This window comes from Coenobita brevimanus, chromosome 38, assembly GCF_032717465.1.
Source record: "Coenobita brevimanus isolate Jiangsu-jjx chromosome 38, ASM3271746v2, whole genome shotgun sequence".
NCBI lineage: Eukaryota > Metazoa > Arthropoda > Malacostraca > Decapoda > Coenobitidae > Coenobita > Coenobita brevimanus.
The window spans coordinates 22,176,493-22,192,485 of NC_136991.1; the positions used below are offsets into that span (position 1 = coordinate 22,176,493).

At 40.2% G+C, this 15,993-nt stretch overlaps 1 protein-coding gene across 1 annotated transcript in view; it reads right to left on the reverse strand.

The window, feature by feature from the left end:
- The window catches only part of LOC145396553 (teneurin-m-like), a 1,418,848-nt gene that overhangs the window by 41,562 nt on the left and 1,361,293 nt on the right, over positions 1–15,993 (reverse strand). Inside the window, exon 40 of the mRNA XM_080269929.1 lies at positions 5,852–7,289. Within this exon, the coding sequence (XP_080126055.1) occupies positions 5,852–7,289 (1,438 nt within the window). The remainder of the gene's footprint in view (positions 1–5,851; positions 7,290–15,993) is intronic.

The following is a 15,993-nucleotide window of genomic DNA, read 5'->3' on the forward strand; positions in this document are numbered from 1 at the left end:
GTTCTTTCTCTAACTCTGTCAATAAGTATCCTACCATACACTTTTCCTAATATACTAAGAAGACAAATGCCCCTATGATTACCACATACTTCTTTTTCCCCTTTTCCTTTGTATATGGGAAATAATTATACCTGACTTCCAATCCTCCGGGACTCTACCTTCCTCCCAGGCCAATCTGCACATCTTCCACATCCATTCTACTACTATCTCTCCCCCATGCTTCAGCATTTCACCATACACTCCATCAATTCCTGCGGCTTTCCGCGATTTAACTTTCTTCATTGCTTCCACAACTTTTATCCTACTGAGTTCTTCCTGTCTTCTCACCTCCCTCCTTCTCCCAGCCATTCCCCAGCCACTTATACTCGCATTACTTCCATCCTCTATGTTCAACAATTCCTTAAATTGTTCTCTCCATCTGCTCACTTTTTCTCCCTTCTCCACTAGTAATATACCATTTTTATCTTTCACTCCCCTGCTAACTTCACTTCCACCCTGTCTTACTCTTTTCACCTCTTTCCAGAACATTTTCTTACAGTCCCTCCACTTTACACTCAAATTCCTTCCAAATTCCTCATCCACTCTCTTCTTACTCTCTCTTACTAATCTTTTCACCTCTCTCTTTCTTTCTACATATAACTCTCTCTTCTGCCTCTCAACTTCTTCCACGCCCCTATTTCTCATCCATTCATTGTACAGTATACTTTCTTCTTTTGTGCCACAGCCTGTCTCACCTCTTCAGTCCACCACGCTGTTCCTTGCACCCCCCTCCGTCTTCTCTTCCTTCCATACACCATATCACATGCTGCACATATTTCTTCTATATATATATATATATATATATATATATATATATATACACACACACACACACACACAGCCGGAGAGAGCAGACCTCCCAGCCATCGATGCTAACCTTAAGTAGTTTCAGGAATTTTGTCTGTCCTGTCTCCTAAGATCTTGTTTTAAATTTAAAATAATGAAAGTTAATAGACTACCAAAAATGTAGTGTTATCATCTAGAGTATACATGAATGCTTGTGGGTTTTTTTCGGTAACAGCTGTTTTGGCACGTTAACCAACATGAAACATGGCCGAAAATGTAAACAATGAGGGACTCGAATTTCAAGGATTTGATACAAATACCAATGTCATGGACCTGGTTAAAACATTAATTATGAGGATTAGTGAACTTGAAAAGAAAGTAGAGAATCTAGTGATAAAGGATGTGTCTGAAAATACGGATACTACCATACAGAGTCTGATCTAGTCCAATGAAATAGCGAATGAAGAGATTAGAAATTTGAAGCGTGAAAATGTCGAATTGAGGAGGAAACTAGAAGATAGTACTAATAAAACGGAGAAAGTGAGTAGTGTAGTAGAAGAACATAAGGCAAAGTGGGCACACATAGAAGAAGAACAGAAAGAAGTGGTCAGCTTAAGAGATCATCCAGGAAGAAGGGAAATGAACAAGAAAAAAATGGAAGAAAATGTAGTGAAAATACTGAAGAAAAAAGATAAAATAGTGAGAGAAACTGTAGAAAGGAACAGATCTGTGGTAGTATTTGGAAACAGGGAAGAGGAAGAAAAGGTTAGGTTCATAAGACTCGAGAGAGACACGAACATGGTGAACGGTATATTAGGCAAGATTGACCCCGAAGGAGACAAGTGGGTAAAAGAAACTGAGGAAGTAAGGAGGATAGGGCCTTATAAGAAAGGGGAAACAAGACCAATGAGAGTCAAGTTTACATCAGAAAGTGTAATAAATGAGATACTTAAAGTGACCTGGAAATTAAGCAAAGAGGAGGAGATGGAAAATATTATAATAAGAAAAGATCTGAATGAAGAAGAAAGAGAAGTTTTAAAATCATTCAAGGAAGAAGTAAAGGAAATAATTGATAAGAGGACAGAGAAAGAATGTAATACATTTTTTTGGAGAGTAATGGATATGAAAGTAAGGAAGTGGTATTTAAGGAAATAGAAGTGAAGGAAACTAAGGGGGATGGCTGGGAAAGATCAGAAGTTGAGGAAGTGATACGGACAGAGAGTAGGAGAGAAGAGGGTATTAAAAATGTCAAAAATAATTTGAAGGTGATATACACTAATGTTGATGGTTTCATATCGACAAGGATTGAAATTAACGATTTCTTGAGAGAACATGAACCTGATGTCATGTGCTTTGTAGAGACCAAATTAAGAGAAGATATTGATGTTCATTTGGGAGACGGTAAATACAAACTGTGGAGAAAAGACAGAAAAGAAAAAAAGGGAGGAGGAGTGACGATAGCAGTGAAGAACAACATAAATGTAGATACTGTGGAAATGGGAGAAGGCAGGGCTGAAGTGATATATATGAAATTAGAAACTGGAGAGAATGTTAAGAGAGATATGGCGGTAGTGTATGTTCCTCCAAAGACGAGAGCATGGAAGGATGACGAATACCATGAGATGTTGTCAGATATGGCTAGCTATTTGCAAAAAATAATTGAGAAAAGCAATAATATAATTTTGGTAGGTGACTTTAACTGTAAAGAGGTAAACTGGGAGGAATGGTACTCGGGAGGCGGCGAGGATTCGTGGGGCACTACGTTATTAAATATATTAATGAATAATGTGATGACGCAATGGGTCAAAGAAGAGACACAGTTTCGAGGTGAGGACACACCAGCAAGGTTAGATTTACTGTTCACCAAAGAACCCGATGCAATAGAATCATTGAAATATCTGTATCCTATTGGAAAAAGTGATCATGTGGTCATTGAGTTCCCGATGTTAATAGGGAACATTGAGCCAAGAGACGAGCTTCATAGACAGGGAAGATACAACTTTGGGAAAGCAAATTTTACAGGATTGAGAAACTTTTTGAAAATGCGAATTAAAGAAAATTCAGAGAAACAAGACAGATACAGAGGAAGTGGGATATCTTTCTAGACCTCTATAATTTGGGAGTGGAAAAATTTGTACCAAGAGTAAGAGGGAAAGAAAACAGGAAAAAGGAGTGGTTTAATAGAAGGTGTATGATAGCAAAAAATGAGAGAGATAAGGCATGGAACAATTGAAGAAAGAGAGTTAACAACAGAACAAAGGAAGAATATAAAAGAACAAGAAATGACTACACAAGAATACGTAGAGAAGAAGAAAGGAATTTTGAAAAAGGTATAATAGACAAATGCAAGGATGAACCCAAACTGTTTTATAGATTTGTTAATGGCAAACTGAAACAAAAGGAAGGACTCTCCAAACTGAAATTAGAAGGAGAGGTCTTTAAGGATGCGGCAATGCAAGTAGAAATAATGAACAAACGTTTCCAGTCAGTTTTCACTAAAGAAAAGGAGCTTGTGGAAGGGGAGGGAGTGATTAGAAATGTTCCGGTGATAAAAGATATAAAAGTGGAGGTACAGGAAGTGTATAAATTACTAGAAACTCAAGATGTAAGGAAAGCTCCAGGACCTGATGGAATTTCTAATTGGGTACTGAAGGAATGCAGAGAACAACTGGCGGATAAAATCCACAGTTTAATAGTATGCTCACTGGAAGAGGGGAAAGTGCCACAAGAATGGAAGAGGGCAAATGTGGTACCAATTTACAAGGGAGGAAACAGGGAAGAACCCCTGAATTATAGACCAGTGTCTCTAACCAGCGTGGTCGCAAAATTGTGTGAGAGAATTCTGAAAGACAGATGGATAAAATGTCTGGAAGAGATGAATATTTTGGCTAAATGTCAGTTTGGATTCAGAAGTGGAAGGTCATGTGTTTCTAACTTGTTGAGTTTTTACTCAAGAGCGATTGACGTGCTACAGGAGAGAGATGGTTGGGCGGATTGTGTGTACTGTACTTAGACTTAGAGACGGCCTTTGACAAGGTACCTCATACGAGACTAATGTGGAAACCAGAATATATAGGAGGACTGAAGGGGAAACTTCTGGAATGGATGAGAGACTTTTTAAGAGACAGACAAATGAGGACAGTAATAAAGGATAGGATGTCTGGATGGAGGGAAGTAACAAGTGGCGTCCCTCAAGGCTCGGTGTCGGCGCCAGTAATGTTCCTGATTTACGTAAATGATATGGTAGCTGGAGTGAACAGTTATGCAAGTCTGTTTGCTGATGAGGTAAAGATCTTGAGGAAGGTAGAGGTTGAGGAAGATTGTAAAATACTGCAGGAGGATTTGGATAGGATACACAATTGGAGCCGGACATGGGAAATGAAATTTAATGTAAAAAACTGTAAAATATTGGAAATGGGTAAAAGTACCAGGAGGCCATCACTGAATTATTTGTTGGGTAATGAATTAATCACAAAAAGGAGAGAAGAGAAAGATTTGGGAGTGCTGGTCCAAGATAGTTTGTCACCAGAAAAGCACATTAACAAGATAGTTGGAGAGACTTATAAACTCCTGACTAACATAAGAGTAGCATTTCATTATATGGATGAGGAGATGATGAAAAAGTTGATAGTGGCCATGATCCGCCCCAGGTTAGAATATGCAGAGGTAGTGTGGTCCCCACACAAAAAGAAAGATATAAACAAGACTGAGAGAATACAAAGAACAGCAACCAAGATGGTCCCCAGTCTGACAGACCTGTCATACAGAGAGAGGCTGGAAAAACTGGATTTGCCTTCCTTAAAGGAAAGAAGAAAGAGGGGAGACATGATTGCAGTGTTCAGGACCATGGTGAGAGTAGATAAAATTGACAAAGAAGATCTGTTTGTATGGGATAAGAGAGCAACGAGAGGACACGGTATGAAATTGAAAAAGTCAAGCTTCTTGAAGGACATCAAGAAATATAGTTTTCCTTACAGAAGTATAGACTCATGGAATAGCCTGGACAAAGAGATCGTCCAGTCTAAAAACTTAAACGAGTTTAAAGCTAGATTTGACTTATTGAGAAACAGCGACGGAAACCCACGAGCATAGTACATTCCGTGTATATCACAATTAGGTATATTAGGTAAATACTTAAATAATTGGAATGACTTAGACAAAGAGGTGGTGCATGAGAAAAACATTCATGTATGTAAAGGTAGACTTGATAAATGTGAATATGGAGACAGGACAACACGAGCATTGCTCAATTCCTGTATACTACAAATAGGTAAATACACACACACACATATATATATATATATATATATATATATATATATACACACACACACACACACTCACACACACATTTATATCTCTCTCTCTCTCGCTCTCTCTCTATATATATACTGTATATATATATATACAGTATATAAATATACTGGTACCTCTGTGGTACAGTGGTAGAGTGTGCGTTTCATACATGTGGTGAACCAGGGTTCGCGCCCCGCCAGGGTAATAAACTTTAAGAGTGTTCACCCGGACACGTACTGCATCGGCGGACACAAGGGGTGCTGTGGTTGAACCAGTGTCACTTACTATAAAGTATGCTTGCACCCAGTCAGCTTGCACAGGCCGATTACACTTGGTTCACGGACTACACTCACATCCAAAGCCACTCCAACGCTTCAATTACACTTACAAGCACTTCTCACCCTACTTATAATCTCTACCAGATAGCCTAAGCCACTTGGTAGAGATACATTGGCTGTATCATTCCGACTTCAGTCGGGATAGACCGGTCCTGCAGTGGATACTCAATTGGTTGATGATGATGATGATATATATATATATATATATAACTATTATTACTGTGTAATACATCAACCAAAGGTGGCCTGGCTGAGATATGGAGTCCACAAATTGGTATGCATCAGGATTGCTGGTGGAAAGAAGAGATGGGGGGGCTTAAAATCATAAACACACTAAACCTTGTGGATATCATGAAATGCAATTAATTCCACAATAAAAACTAAAAACTAACCTGTGTAGTATTGGTTGTGGTGCCCAAGAGGTGAGGTGGCAACAGGGTTGTTCGCCATGAAGCGGTATACAAAGACATCAGTGACCTGCCACTCTGGGTGTGTCAATCGACTCCACTGTGGTGTCATCCACTGCATCAGCTCTGGGTGGTATGCATGACCTCCGAAGAACACAATTCCTGTCCTTGGCTCATAAAATTTGCCCCAAGGCCCAAGGCCCACCCACATATTAGATCCTGCGGGCTCTATGAGGCGACCAAATGGTGACCACAACTGACTTCGAATCAATGAACCCAGATCATCAAAGATGGCAACAGGGGCACCAGTTTGGTCTGTGGCCACGAAGAATCGTCCCTCTGGTTGGTCAATGGCTATAAGATGGTTCATATCATCGTATAAAAGACAGACTGTGGCACCAGTGTATGGGAAATGTAGGTGGGTAATAAGATGAGGTAAATCAGGACGGCCATAAATTATCTGTGTGACATTGTTGTGATGGTCTCTGAAAACAGACACACGGTCAAGATGGTCATAAGCAAGAGTAAAGGACCACTTCTGATGTTGGTTCCAGACAGATACTAGCTGACCTTTTGTGTTGTAGTCAAAGTTTTGGTCATGAATCTTTACTACAAAACCTCTCTCATCATACTCCACAATACTGGGCCCAACAGATGTCACACGATCACACTCATCATATGTTAGAGTCAGCTGAACTCCCTGTTCAGTGTGGCTTACCATATTACCATTTTCATCATACATATAAACCCAGGTACGGATCCCCTCCACCTTCTGAATCTCCCCATCTGAATTGTAAGAAAAGTCAAATCCTATGCGCTTCCCAGATATTTCAATTAGACGTTCAGAGATGCGATTGCGATTATCATATGACAATCGCATCATGAACACAGTCTTGCCTCTGAGTGTCATGTCAATCTCTGCCAAACGCCCATAGTTATCTTCCTTACGTGTGTTAACAAAGTGCTTCTTAGGGTTTTGCAGCATGGTTTCCAGAATGTTATTTCGTATGATTCTGAGGTCACTTATAAGCTGCAGCACACCAGTTTGGTTATCAAATCGGATTAAGACTTCCTTTAGGGTATTGCCATTTATCTCCCCTTCAATCTTACGAAGCCTTGCAGACACATCATAATTATAGCGAAGCCTCACATTATGAAGGTGGGTCTTACTTTTAGGTCCATAACGAATCTTCATCTCCTTCACTAAACCAGCATGGTACCGGTAATCTGTTTTCATATCTTCATGGTTATGTTTGGTCTTCGCACTGCGGATTAGACCACTAGGGAAGTAAGTGTAGTGCGTGAATCCTCTTCCATAAAGCTCACTGATCACCTGGCCCTTATCATTATACTCATACACCAAAGTTCCTCCCTGTCCCGGCTGTGTCATGGCCAGCAGCTTGCCCTGTTCATCAAGTCGAATCTGCCAAAAGGAAGTGATTTATATCAATTAAAAGAGAGAGAGAGAGAGAGAGAAACACAAGCTAGAAAGATTACCAGTAAACGCAGCAAATCAGGAACTATAGTAAATAAGAGAGAGAGAGAGAGAGAGAGAGAGAGAGAGAAGACACACTGATGCTAGAAAGATTACCAGTAAACACAGCAAATCAGGAACTATAGTAAATAAGAGAGAGAGAGAGAGAGAGAAGAAACACTGAAGCTAGAAAGATTACCAGTAAACACAGCAAATCAGGAACTATAGTAAATCAGAGAGAGAGAGAGAGAGAGAGAGAGAGAGAGAGAGAGAAGAAACACTGAAGTTAGAAAGATTACCAGTAAACACAGCAAATCAGGAACTATAGTAAGTAATAGAGAGAGAGAGAAGAAACATTGAAGTTTGAAAGATTACCAGTAAACACAGCAAATTCGGAACTATAGTAAATAACAGAAAGAGAGAGAGAGAGAGAGAGAGAGAGAAGAAACATTGAAGCTAGAAAGAGTACCTGTAAACACATTATATATCAAGAACTAAAGTAAATAATACACTATACCAGTAATGAAACAATATGGAAACATTGCTAACATTTTAAGTTTATTATCAACTACAAGCACTGTAAAAAAGAGTACTGTAGTATAATACTGCATCGTAATACAGTAGTCTCTCAATGAGAGATTTCAGATTGTCGTCTGCCGACTAGCTGGCATGCATAACTCAGTCCTAGGCCCGAAAAAGTAACCTAAATATTTTGACTCACCTATATGTCTGGGTAAACTTACTGAAGTTAGCAAAACTATGGACCATTAAAGTCACTAAAATATTCTTTGATAAAGAAAAAAATACATATCACACCAATGAATGAATGCTTCTGACTGGCTGTTTTGCATATGCGTACATTGGTCTTCCATCTGGCATTCCCTTACACACAGTTATTTTGTTGTATTACTAAAGAGCTCAGAGGAGTTTGTTTTCATATCTAAATTCATATTGCCCTTCTGAGTAAGAATAGTGCCTTCTTGGAGGTTGTCATTGCCTTAGTTTTCTGAAATGAGGGAGTTTCAGGTGTCGTCTGCTACCTAGCTGGTGAGCCCTATTTCGGTCCAGACCTAGAAAGGTAACATAATTATTGTGACTATTCTATATGTCTGGATAAACTTACAAGAGTTAGCAACACTACAGACCATTAAAGTCACTAAAATACCCATTGATAAAAAATATCATGCCCATGAATGAATACTTTGACTGGCTATTATGTATACAGTATGCGTACATTAAGCTTCCATCCGGCAATCCGTTACACACAGTCATTTCGTTGTGTTACTGATGAGTTCAGTGGAATTGGCTTTCATACCTACATTCGTATCGTCTTTTTGAGTAAGAATAGTGCTTTCTTAAACTGTCATTGCCTCAGTTTTCTGAAATTTAATATTTGCCAAATACCGTCACTTGACATCTGTTTCCATACGCCATAGGCGACCATCTCCATGGCGGGATAAAACCAGGGTTGCCAGGTGCGCGCGTTTCGCGCCAGATTGGGCGACTTTGGAAGATGATTTGCGCTTAAATTTGAACGGCTGCGCGTTGCGCTTTTTTGGGCGCTTTTTGAAATGACTGAGAGCGTATTGGGCGATTTTGTGTTATGGATACGTTGTTCATCAAAATAAGAAAAAAAGTAAGAAGACACAATGTATGCCTGATGTACTCAATACTCGTATGACTCAGTACTCCTTGCCCTGCCTCTCCCCAAACGCATTGTGAAGCCCCAGCCAATTAGCATCTCTACCTGACCTACCTTTCCATGACCCCAAGTGTGTGTGTGTGTGTGTGTGTGTGTGTGTGTTTGTGTGTGTGTGTGTGTGTGTGTGTTAGCCATTTGTTTTAATCCTGAATCCTCAAGACTCAAGGCTACGCCTTTCTAGTGAGTGTAAATTTAGTCTTCTTAGTCTCTCTTCAAATGAAGTTCTGAATATCAATGTATAAAATTTGTCATTCTTCACTGTGTATTTTCGAACGAATATAAGTCTATCCCTATACGTTGCTACTACAGCGCTAATGTCCATCACTTATGTGTAGTACAATTAGCACCAGAGTCATAATGACCACCCTGTTCCTCCCCTACATCTACCTCTTTGTCTGAACGCCTCACACCCTTTACCAAGCCTGCCCATCCAACCCTGATCCCATAATTACTGACGACGCAAAGCTCTCCCTCTGCCCCATCTGCCACTCCATACCTTCTGTATTATCCTTCTCTCTCTCTCTCTCTCTCTCTCTCTCTCTCTCTCTCTCATCCAGATTAAAGTCCACTGTCTCCACTCATCCTGTTATCCCCCTACCCCTCCCTGGAGAGCAATTACCACCTCCTTGTAAATGTTTCACAGGCGCAGCCGTCTGACCCTCTCTCACCTGACCCCACTCCTCTGGTCTGACTTTTCGACCGCCACCTACTACAACTACTACTACTACTATAGTCGGATTCCCGTCCGTTTGCGGCTGAGGTGTGGCCAGCACCTGTGGACAATGGTGCCACGTTTCCCCAACTTGCGATGTGAAACGGAAGCTATTTATGTACAAGGCATCACAAATTCGATAAATTCAGATGAATAAAACTTACACTTGTGTATTTTGATGGATGAATCAACAGTAATCTTATTATGCATAAAATATTTATACAGTAACACAGAAACATGGCACACATATTGTACAGTGTTGCTAAAAGATATTGTAGTCACTTTTAATGGTTTTTAGCGTAGTGTTAGGGTGGGTAATAATATCACAGTTATGGATATAAGATAATGAGCCTGAAAAAAGAAGAAATATGCCAATATCCAAAGTAAAAGAAATAATTCATGTAATTCTTGTGAGTGGCAATACTTACACACCCATCTGGCCTAAAATAAATGTCCCAAGAGAGAATGAGGAGATTCAATGTCCCAAGAGAGAGAGAGAGAGAGAGAGAGAGAGGCATGCATTGAATGCATTGTCGGCATCACTAAATATAACAAAACCAAATTAACAAATGAAAGCACAATTATAAACAACTTATAAAAGAATCAAAAGTACTCAGGGTGGCTCACATTTCCCGCCAGGAGAGAGAGAGAGAGAGAGAGAGAGAGAGGTCTGTCACTGCCTTCTTTGCATTCATTTGTTCCTTTGTACATACTGCACACACTGATATACATTGTTCCTATTGATGCACATATATCTATACACGTAATTTCTCTCTCTCTCTCTCTCTCTCTCTCTTCTAATACTGACCACGTGGTAGGTGAATCCAGCCCCCCCTTCCCCTCTCCTCCCTTCTTAATCCCTCCTGGGTGTCTCAGGTCAAATCCCCCTTCACACTTCCCCTCCCCTCTGGACCACCACCCCAACAAACCCACATCCACACTCCCACCCACACCTACAACCACACCCCACTACGTTGGGGTGTATGAATCAGTAATGTAACAAACCTCTCAGCAGACAGTAACTTTGACACTCCATCTACTACTAAATATGACAAAACCAAATTAACAAATGAAAGCACAATTATAAATAACTTATAAAAGAATCAAAAGTACTCAGGGTGGCTCACATTTCCCGCCAGGAGAGAGAGAGAGAGAGAGAGAGAGAGAGAGAGATAACGGTATAGAAAACGTGGCAACACTGTACACAGGTGCGGGCCACACCACAGCCGCAAACATGCGCAAGTCCTACTATACTAATACCACCAACACACACACACACACACACACATACTACGGGTTAATAATAGAGAAGAATGACAATAACTGGCTCTCACCACTCCCAAGACTGATGGAGGAGAGGTGTGTGTGTGTGTGTGTGTGTGTGTGTGTGTGTGTGTGTGTGTGTGTGTGTGTGTGTGATTTTGCTGTCTGCGCTTTTTGGGCGCATTTTCGGGATGGATTGGGCGCCAACAGCACCCACCGACCTGGCAACACTGGATAAAACATAGCTCACTTTACGCTAGCTCTCGGTGAAGGCGGATGTGTATACGGTTCATTTACTAAACCATTATGGCAATTAACCAAGGTTTTGAAGTCCAATATTTGCATGATTCGTCTGAATGTGTATTTTCTTGGGAGTATGCACTTAGAGGTTAACAGGTAGCTAGGAATAAGAAATGTAGAAACTGCAAAATAATTGTGTGATCACAATGGTAAGAGTTTGTGAAAAAAGAAATGGATATGAAAACACTTTTATCACAGAAAACAATATTCAGCATTTATTAGGTAACAGCATGTAGTGCTGCTCTCGGGTGTCTATCCTTTCCTTTCCTCCTTCCTTCTTTCTTTCCCTCCTCTTCTGTCATTCTTTACTTCATTCCTTCCTCGTCCTTTTGTTTACAGGTGACTACATTCCCTATCTATCTTTCCTTCATTCTTTCCTCTTCCCTCTGTCTATGGGTGACTTTACACTGAGTGACAAGCCAAATGGTTTCCTGTACACGTTAGGTAGCAGCATAATATGAACCTGACCCTTCGTCAACCACATTCTACGTCTTCTCCAACCATGTTTAGCCTTCATCTGTTTTTGTAAACACTCTCGGTGGCCTTTTCTCAAATCCGGGACTGTCCCTCTGATGCGCATGAGCGAGTGCATTGAAAAAATGTTAAGAGGTAAAATTTACAAACTAATTAATTACAGGTAAGACAATGACTGTCATGTCAAAAATCGGTGTTAAGAATGAATAATGATCGGGACTTCATGTATGTATCATATCAGCTACAATATCCAACAATCAGAATAGCATTTATACAAAGAGAATGTGTTAAGTACTAACATTTAAGATGCAAGTCTACCATCGTAACTCATGAAATTACACAAATTAAAAAGATCATTCATATTGGTTATGAATTTTCTAAGTACTATTTTATTATTCTCAATGATATATGCCATTACTATATCTCACAGTTCGACAAGGGAGTAAAAATAATCCCCAAATATTACATGCATGGTAACTGGGAAAGAGCTGCCTAGGACCAAATTCGGTAGCAGACGACGCGGTGAAAGTTCCCCATTTAATATTTGCCAAATACCGCCGCTTGATATTTGTTTCCACATGCCATAGGCGACCATCCCCATGTTGGGATAAAAGATTGCTCACTTTTCACTACCTCTTGGTGCAGGTCTCTTGGAGACCATGATGAGTTCGGTGTCTGTGTTGATGTTGATGATGACCAAAGTGTTGTTGTTTCTATAGGGGAAGGGGCGTATTTGGTATACTGTGAACAGGTCTTCCGTGATGAATGGTACATGAACTATCACTGATGTTGGTGTTAGTGTTGCTTCTAAGTACGGGTAATATTGCATAAATTCCCTACTGCGGAACAATGGCTTCAATTTATGTTTATGTATGCCTTGACTAACTATCTGACGTAGCTCATGAACTGGGAGTAAGTCATTTGTGATCTTGCCATCACCAGCATTCGAAATTCCTTGCATAAGTGCCCTGAAATGATCTCTAGTGTTCTCTAATTGTAGTAGAATCGTGTCAATATGTTCTGTGATGATGGAGAAGTGCTGGAAAAGAGTAACGTTGCCCTCTAAGTCATTTATTTTATCTACACTCTCGAGAGCTACGTTTTCTGCTTGTTTCAGATTTTTCACAATTGTCTTCATTGCCGAGTTCTGTCCTGTGATGAATTTATCTTGGTATGTTAGTACCTGAGCTATCTTATTAAATTTGTTGTTTATTTCTTTAAGGTCATCCTCTGTAGCCAATCCAAAGATGTTCCCAAGAACTGCGCCGCCCAGATCGAACAAACCGCGCTTTTGGCGAGTACGTGTGATATTGTTCCTGTCGCTCAGTACCTCCGTTCCATAAGATGGGAGATCTTGGATCATGACGAGCATAGTTGACTTCGCCTGTTCTAGTTTCCATTTCGCTAACTTCACCATTTCATCCACTTCCTTGGTGTTATGTGCTTGTGAAACATAATTCCCTATCTTGAAGTCCAGAGTTCGCATCGGCGTTGCAAGTCTTTCTACATAAGTAGGTAAGTCATACAAGTAATCTAGACTTATTTCAGTACTCATGACGTCCTTGACGATTGTAGTCGTGGCCGTTGGAGCTATGAGGCATCCTTGTCGTACTATATGCTTGGGGTCTAGGTGCGCATATACTCTTACTATGTATAGGAGAATCCAAAGCATAAGTCCCTTCATCGTAACCTACCGAAAAAAAAAAATCTATTAATTTCCTATAAAGCTGTGGTTGATGATAGTGATGATGTGCGTTACGGTTGGCTGTTATTTCATTTATAGAAGGAGTTTAAATCGATATTTAATTCTCGTAAATGATGTACTGTAGATTTCATTGGAATAGTTGCACCTATGTTCGATTGTTTGGTATATGACCTTAATTTCTTTTTGTAATCATTGTTGTGTTCTTGCTTGGTTTCTTGAGGTACGTTCACCTGTTCGGTTGTATCCGAGGCTGAATAATTATGTGATAATTCCCTTGAAACTCGTTTTAAATGGTCAATATGAACTTGTTTTTCCTCGCCACATGAAAGTGACTTAATTAAAACTTTGTTTGCTTTTATGTTAATTACTCTGTATGGGCCCTCAAATTCAGGGGATAATTTATTGTCTCTTGTATGAATGACTCCGTAAACAATGTCTCCTAAGCTGATAGGTGAATCTTTTGCCTTCTTGTTAAATGCCTCCGTCATTTCTTCCTTGGACATCGTTAATTGTTTTTTCACTCTTTTGTGAATGTCCTGGAATTCACGTAAACGGAGTTTAGAGTAATCATCGTAATTGTATATAGGCATGCTGTCACCTTCTAGGAGCTCATATGGTAATTTTTTATCTGTGCCATATATAATGAAATGTGGTGTGTCACCAATGGATTTATTTATAGACCCATTAATGGAGGCCTCTACTCTGGGAATCCAATCATTCCAGCTTGCATAATTTTCACTGAGAATGTGTCGTAGCACATCTAATACCTTTTTATTTTGTCTCTCTACCAACCCATTCGATGCTGGGTGATAGGCCAAAACGTTAACCTTTTTGATGTTGTATTGTTTACATATTTCTTGTAAGATCTCAGAATTAAATTCTCCTCCATTATCACTTATTAATACCTTTGGGGTAGTAAAGCGACATATTACATTATCTGTTATTGCCTTTGCTACTGTCTCTGCTGTCTTATCTTTAATTGGAGCTAAAATGACATAACGGGAAAAATGATCCGTTGCTACGAATAAGTATAGGTTATTATTGTATGATAATGGCATCTTGAGTAAATCAACAGCGACAACGTCCCATGGTTGATGTGGTACTGGGTAATTACCCATCGGTGCAGGTGTGATTGGGTATCCTTTGTGTTCTGCACATGATTCGCATCTGTCTATATGATTGTTTATATCTCTTCGTAATGAAGGCCAGTAATATAATAGCTGGGCTTGGTTGAATGTCTTATCCTTTCCAGGGTGTCCTGCATGGGGGCTGTCGTGTATCATTCGTAATACTTGGGGTATCATGTCATTAGGTACTACCAACTGGTTAGTATTTCTTTGGCGTTTTGTCGTCTCAGCACATGGTGACGTTGGCTTCCCACACTGGTAGCTGTGGTGAGTGAATGAGTAGCGATGAGTAACTTGAGTGAAGACGAGTGAGTAAGATGAGTTGTGAATATGGACTTGGTGTTTGCTTCGTCGTCCTGACCTCTTCACACCTGCGTAAGCGGTGGGGGTTGGGTGGATGTAGCAGAGAGAGGAGGGTGAGGTCTGGTGGTTATGAGTTGTGAGTCGTCTCTCACTCTCCGTTTGTTTGTTTGTTTGTTTGTTTTCTTTCTTTCTTGATGTATTCTTGGTCCTTTTTTTCTTGTGATTTACTCGTTGTAGGATGAAGACTGCCGCTTCTTGTAGGTGCGTGTAGAAGATTATACAGACGACGTAGAATTGTTAATTGTAGTTGATTGTAGATGGCTGTAGTTGATTGTAGATGGCTGTAGTTGATTGTAGATGGCAGTAGACTTTGTAGACTATTTGCACTGTAGGCTGTATTTTGTAGGATTCAATGTAGAACTGAAGCTAATCTTGTAGTCTCGGTTGCTTTTGTAGAAATTTGCTTTTAATTTGGAGACGATGTCCGCAGATTTGCTGGTTTTGTCGTTAAGCTACTTGCAAGGCGTTGAGTGATCTCTTGACCTCTGCATCAGCGTAATGATCTGGGAGACGGAGGGGGCTGGATGGAGAGAATACTGTCAGGAGCTGATGTTGTTGGTTGTTTTCAATCTTGATATTTTGTAGGAATTTAATGTTGATTCATAGACGAGGTTCGTATACGTTCGCTGCTACCAAATGTCATAAAGACTTTGTATCATAAAGCAGCAACTTTGTATTTGCTTGTAGAGGCAGGAGAGGTAACGAATAGTATGGGACTATTTTTATTTGTCTTAGAAATATTAAACAGGTCTCTCACATGGGAAGAGCATAAGTCCCGGGTAGCTACCTCCCTGTCTCGCTATCTCTCTCTCTTTCTGTTCTAAGGCTAATCTCCGTCTCGACCTCTCTCTAGGGTCGCTTGTCTCCTTCTACTCTCTCTTTCCTAAAATCTGGTGTAGCAGGGGTGTGTCACGTGTGTTCCTCATGGATCTTTGTTCACGAGAGGACTGCTGACAGCTAACTGCATCATCTCCTTACTGGCCGCTGTCGTCAGCTTTCCTCAGTGT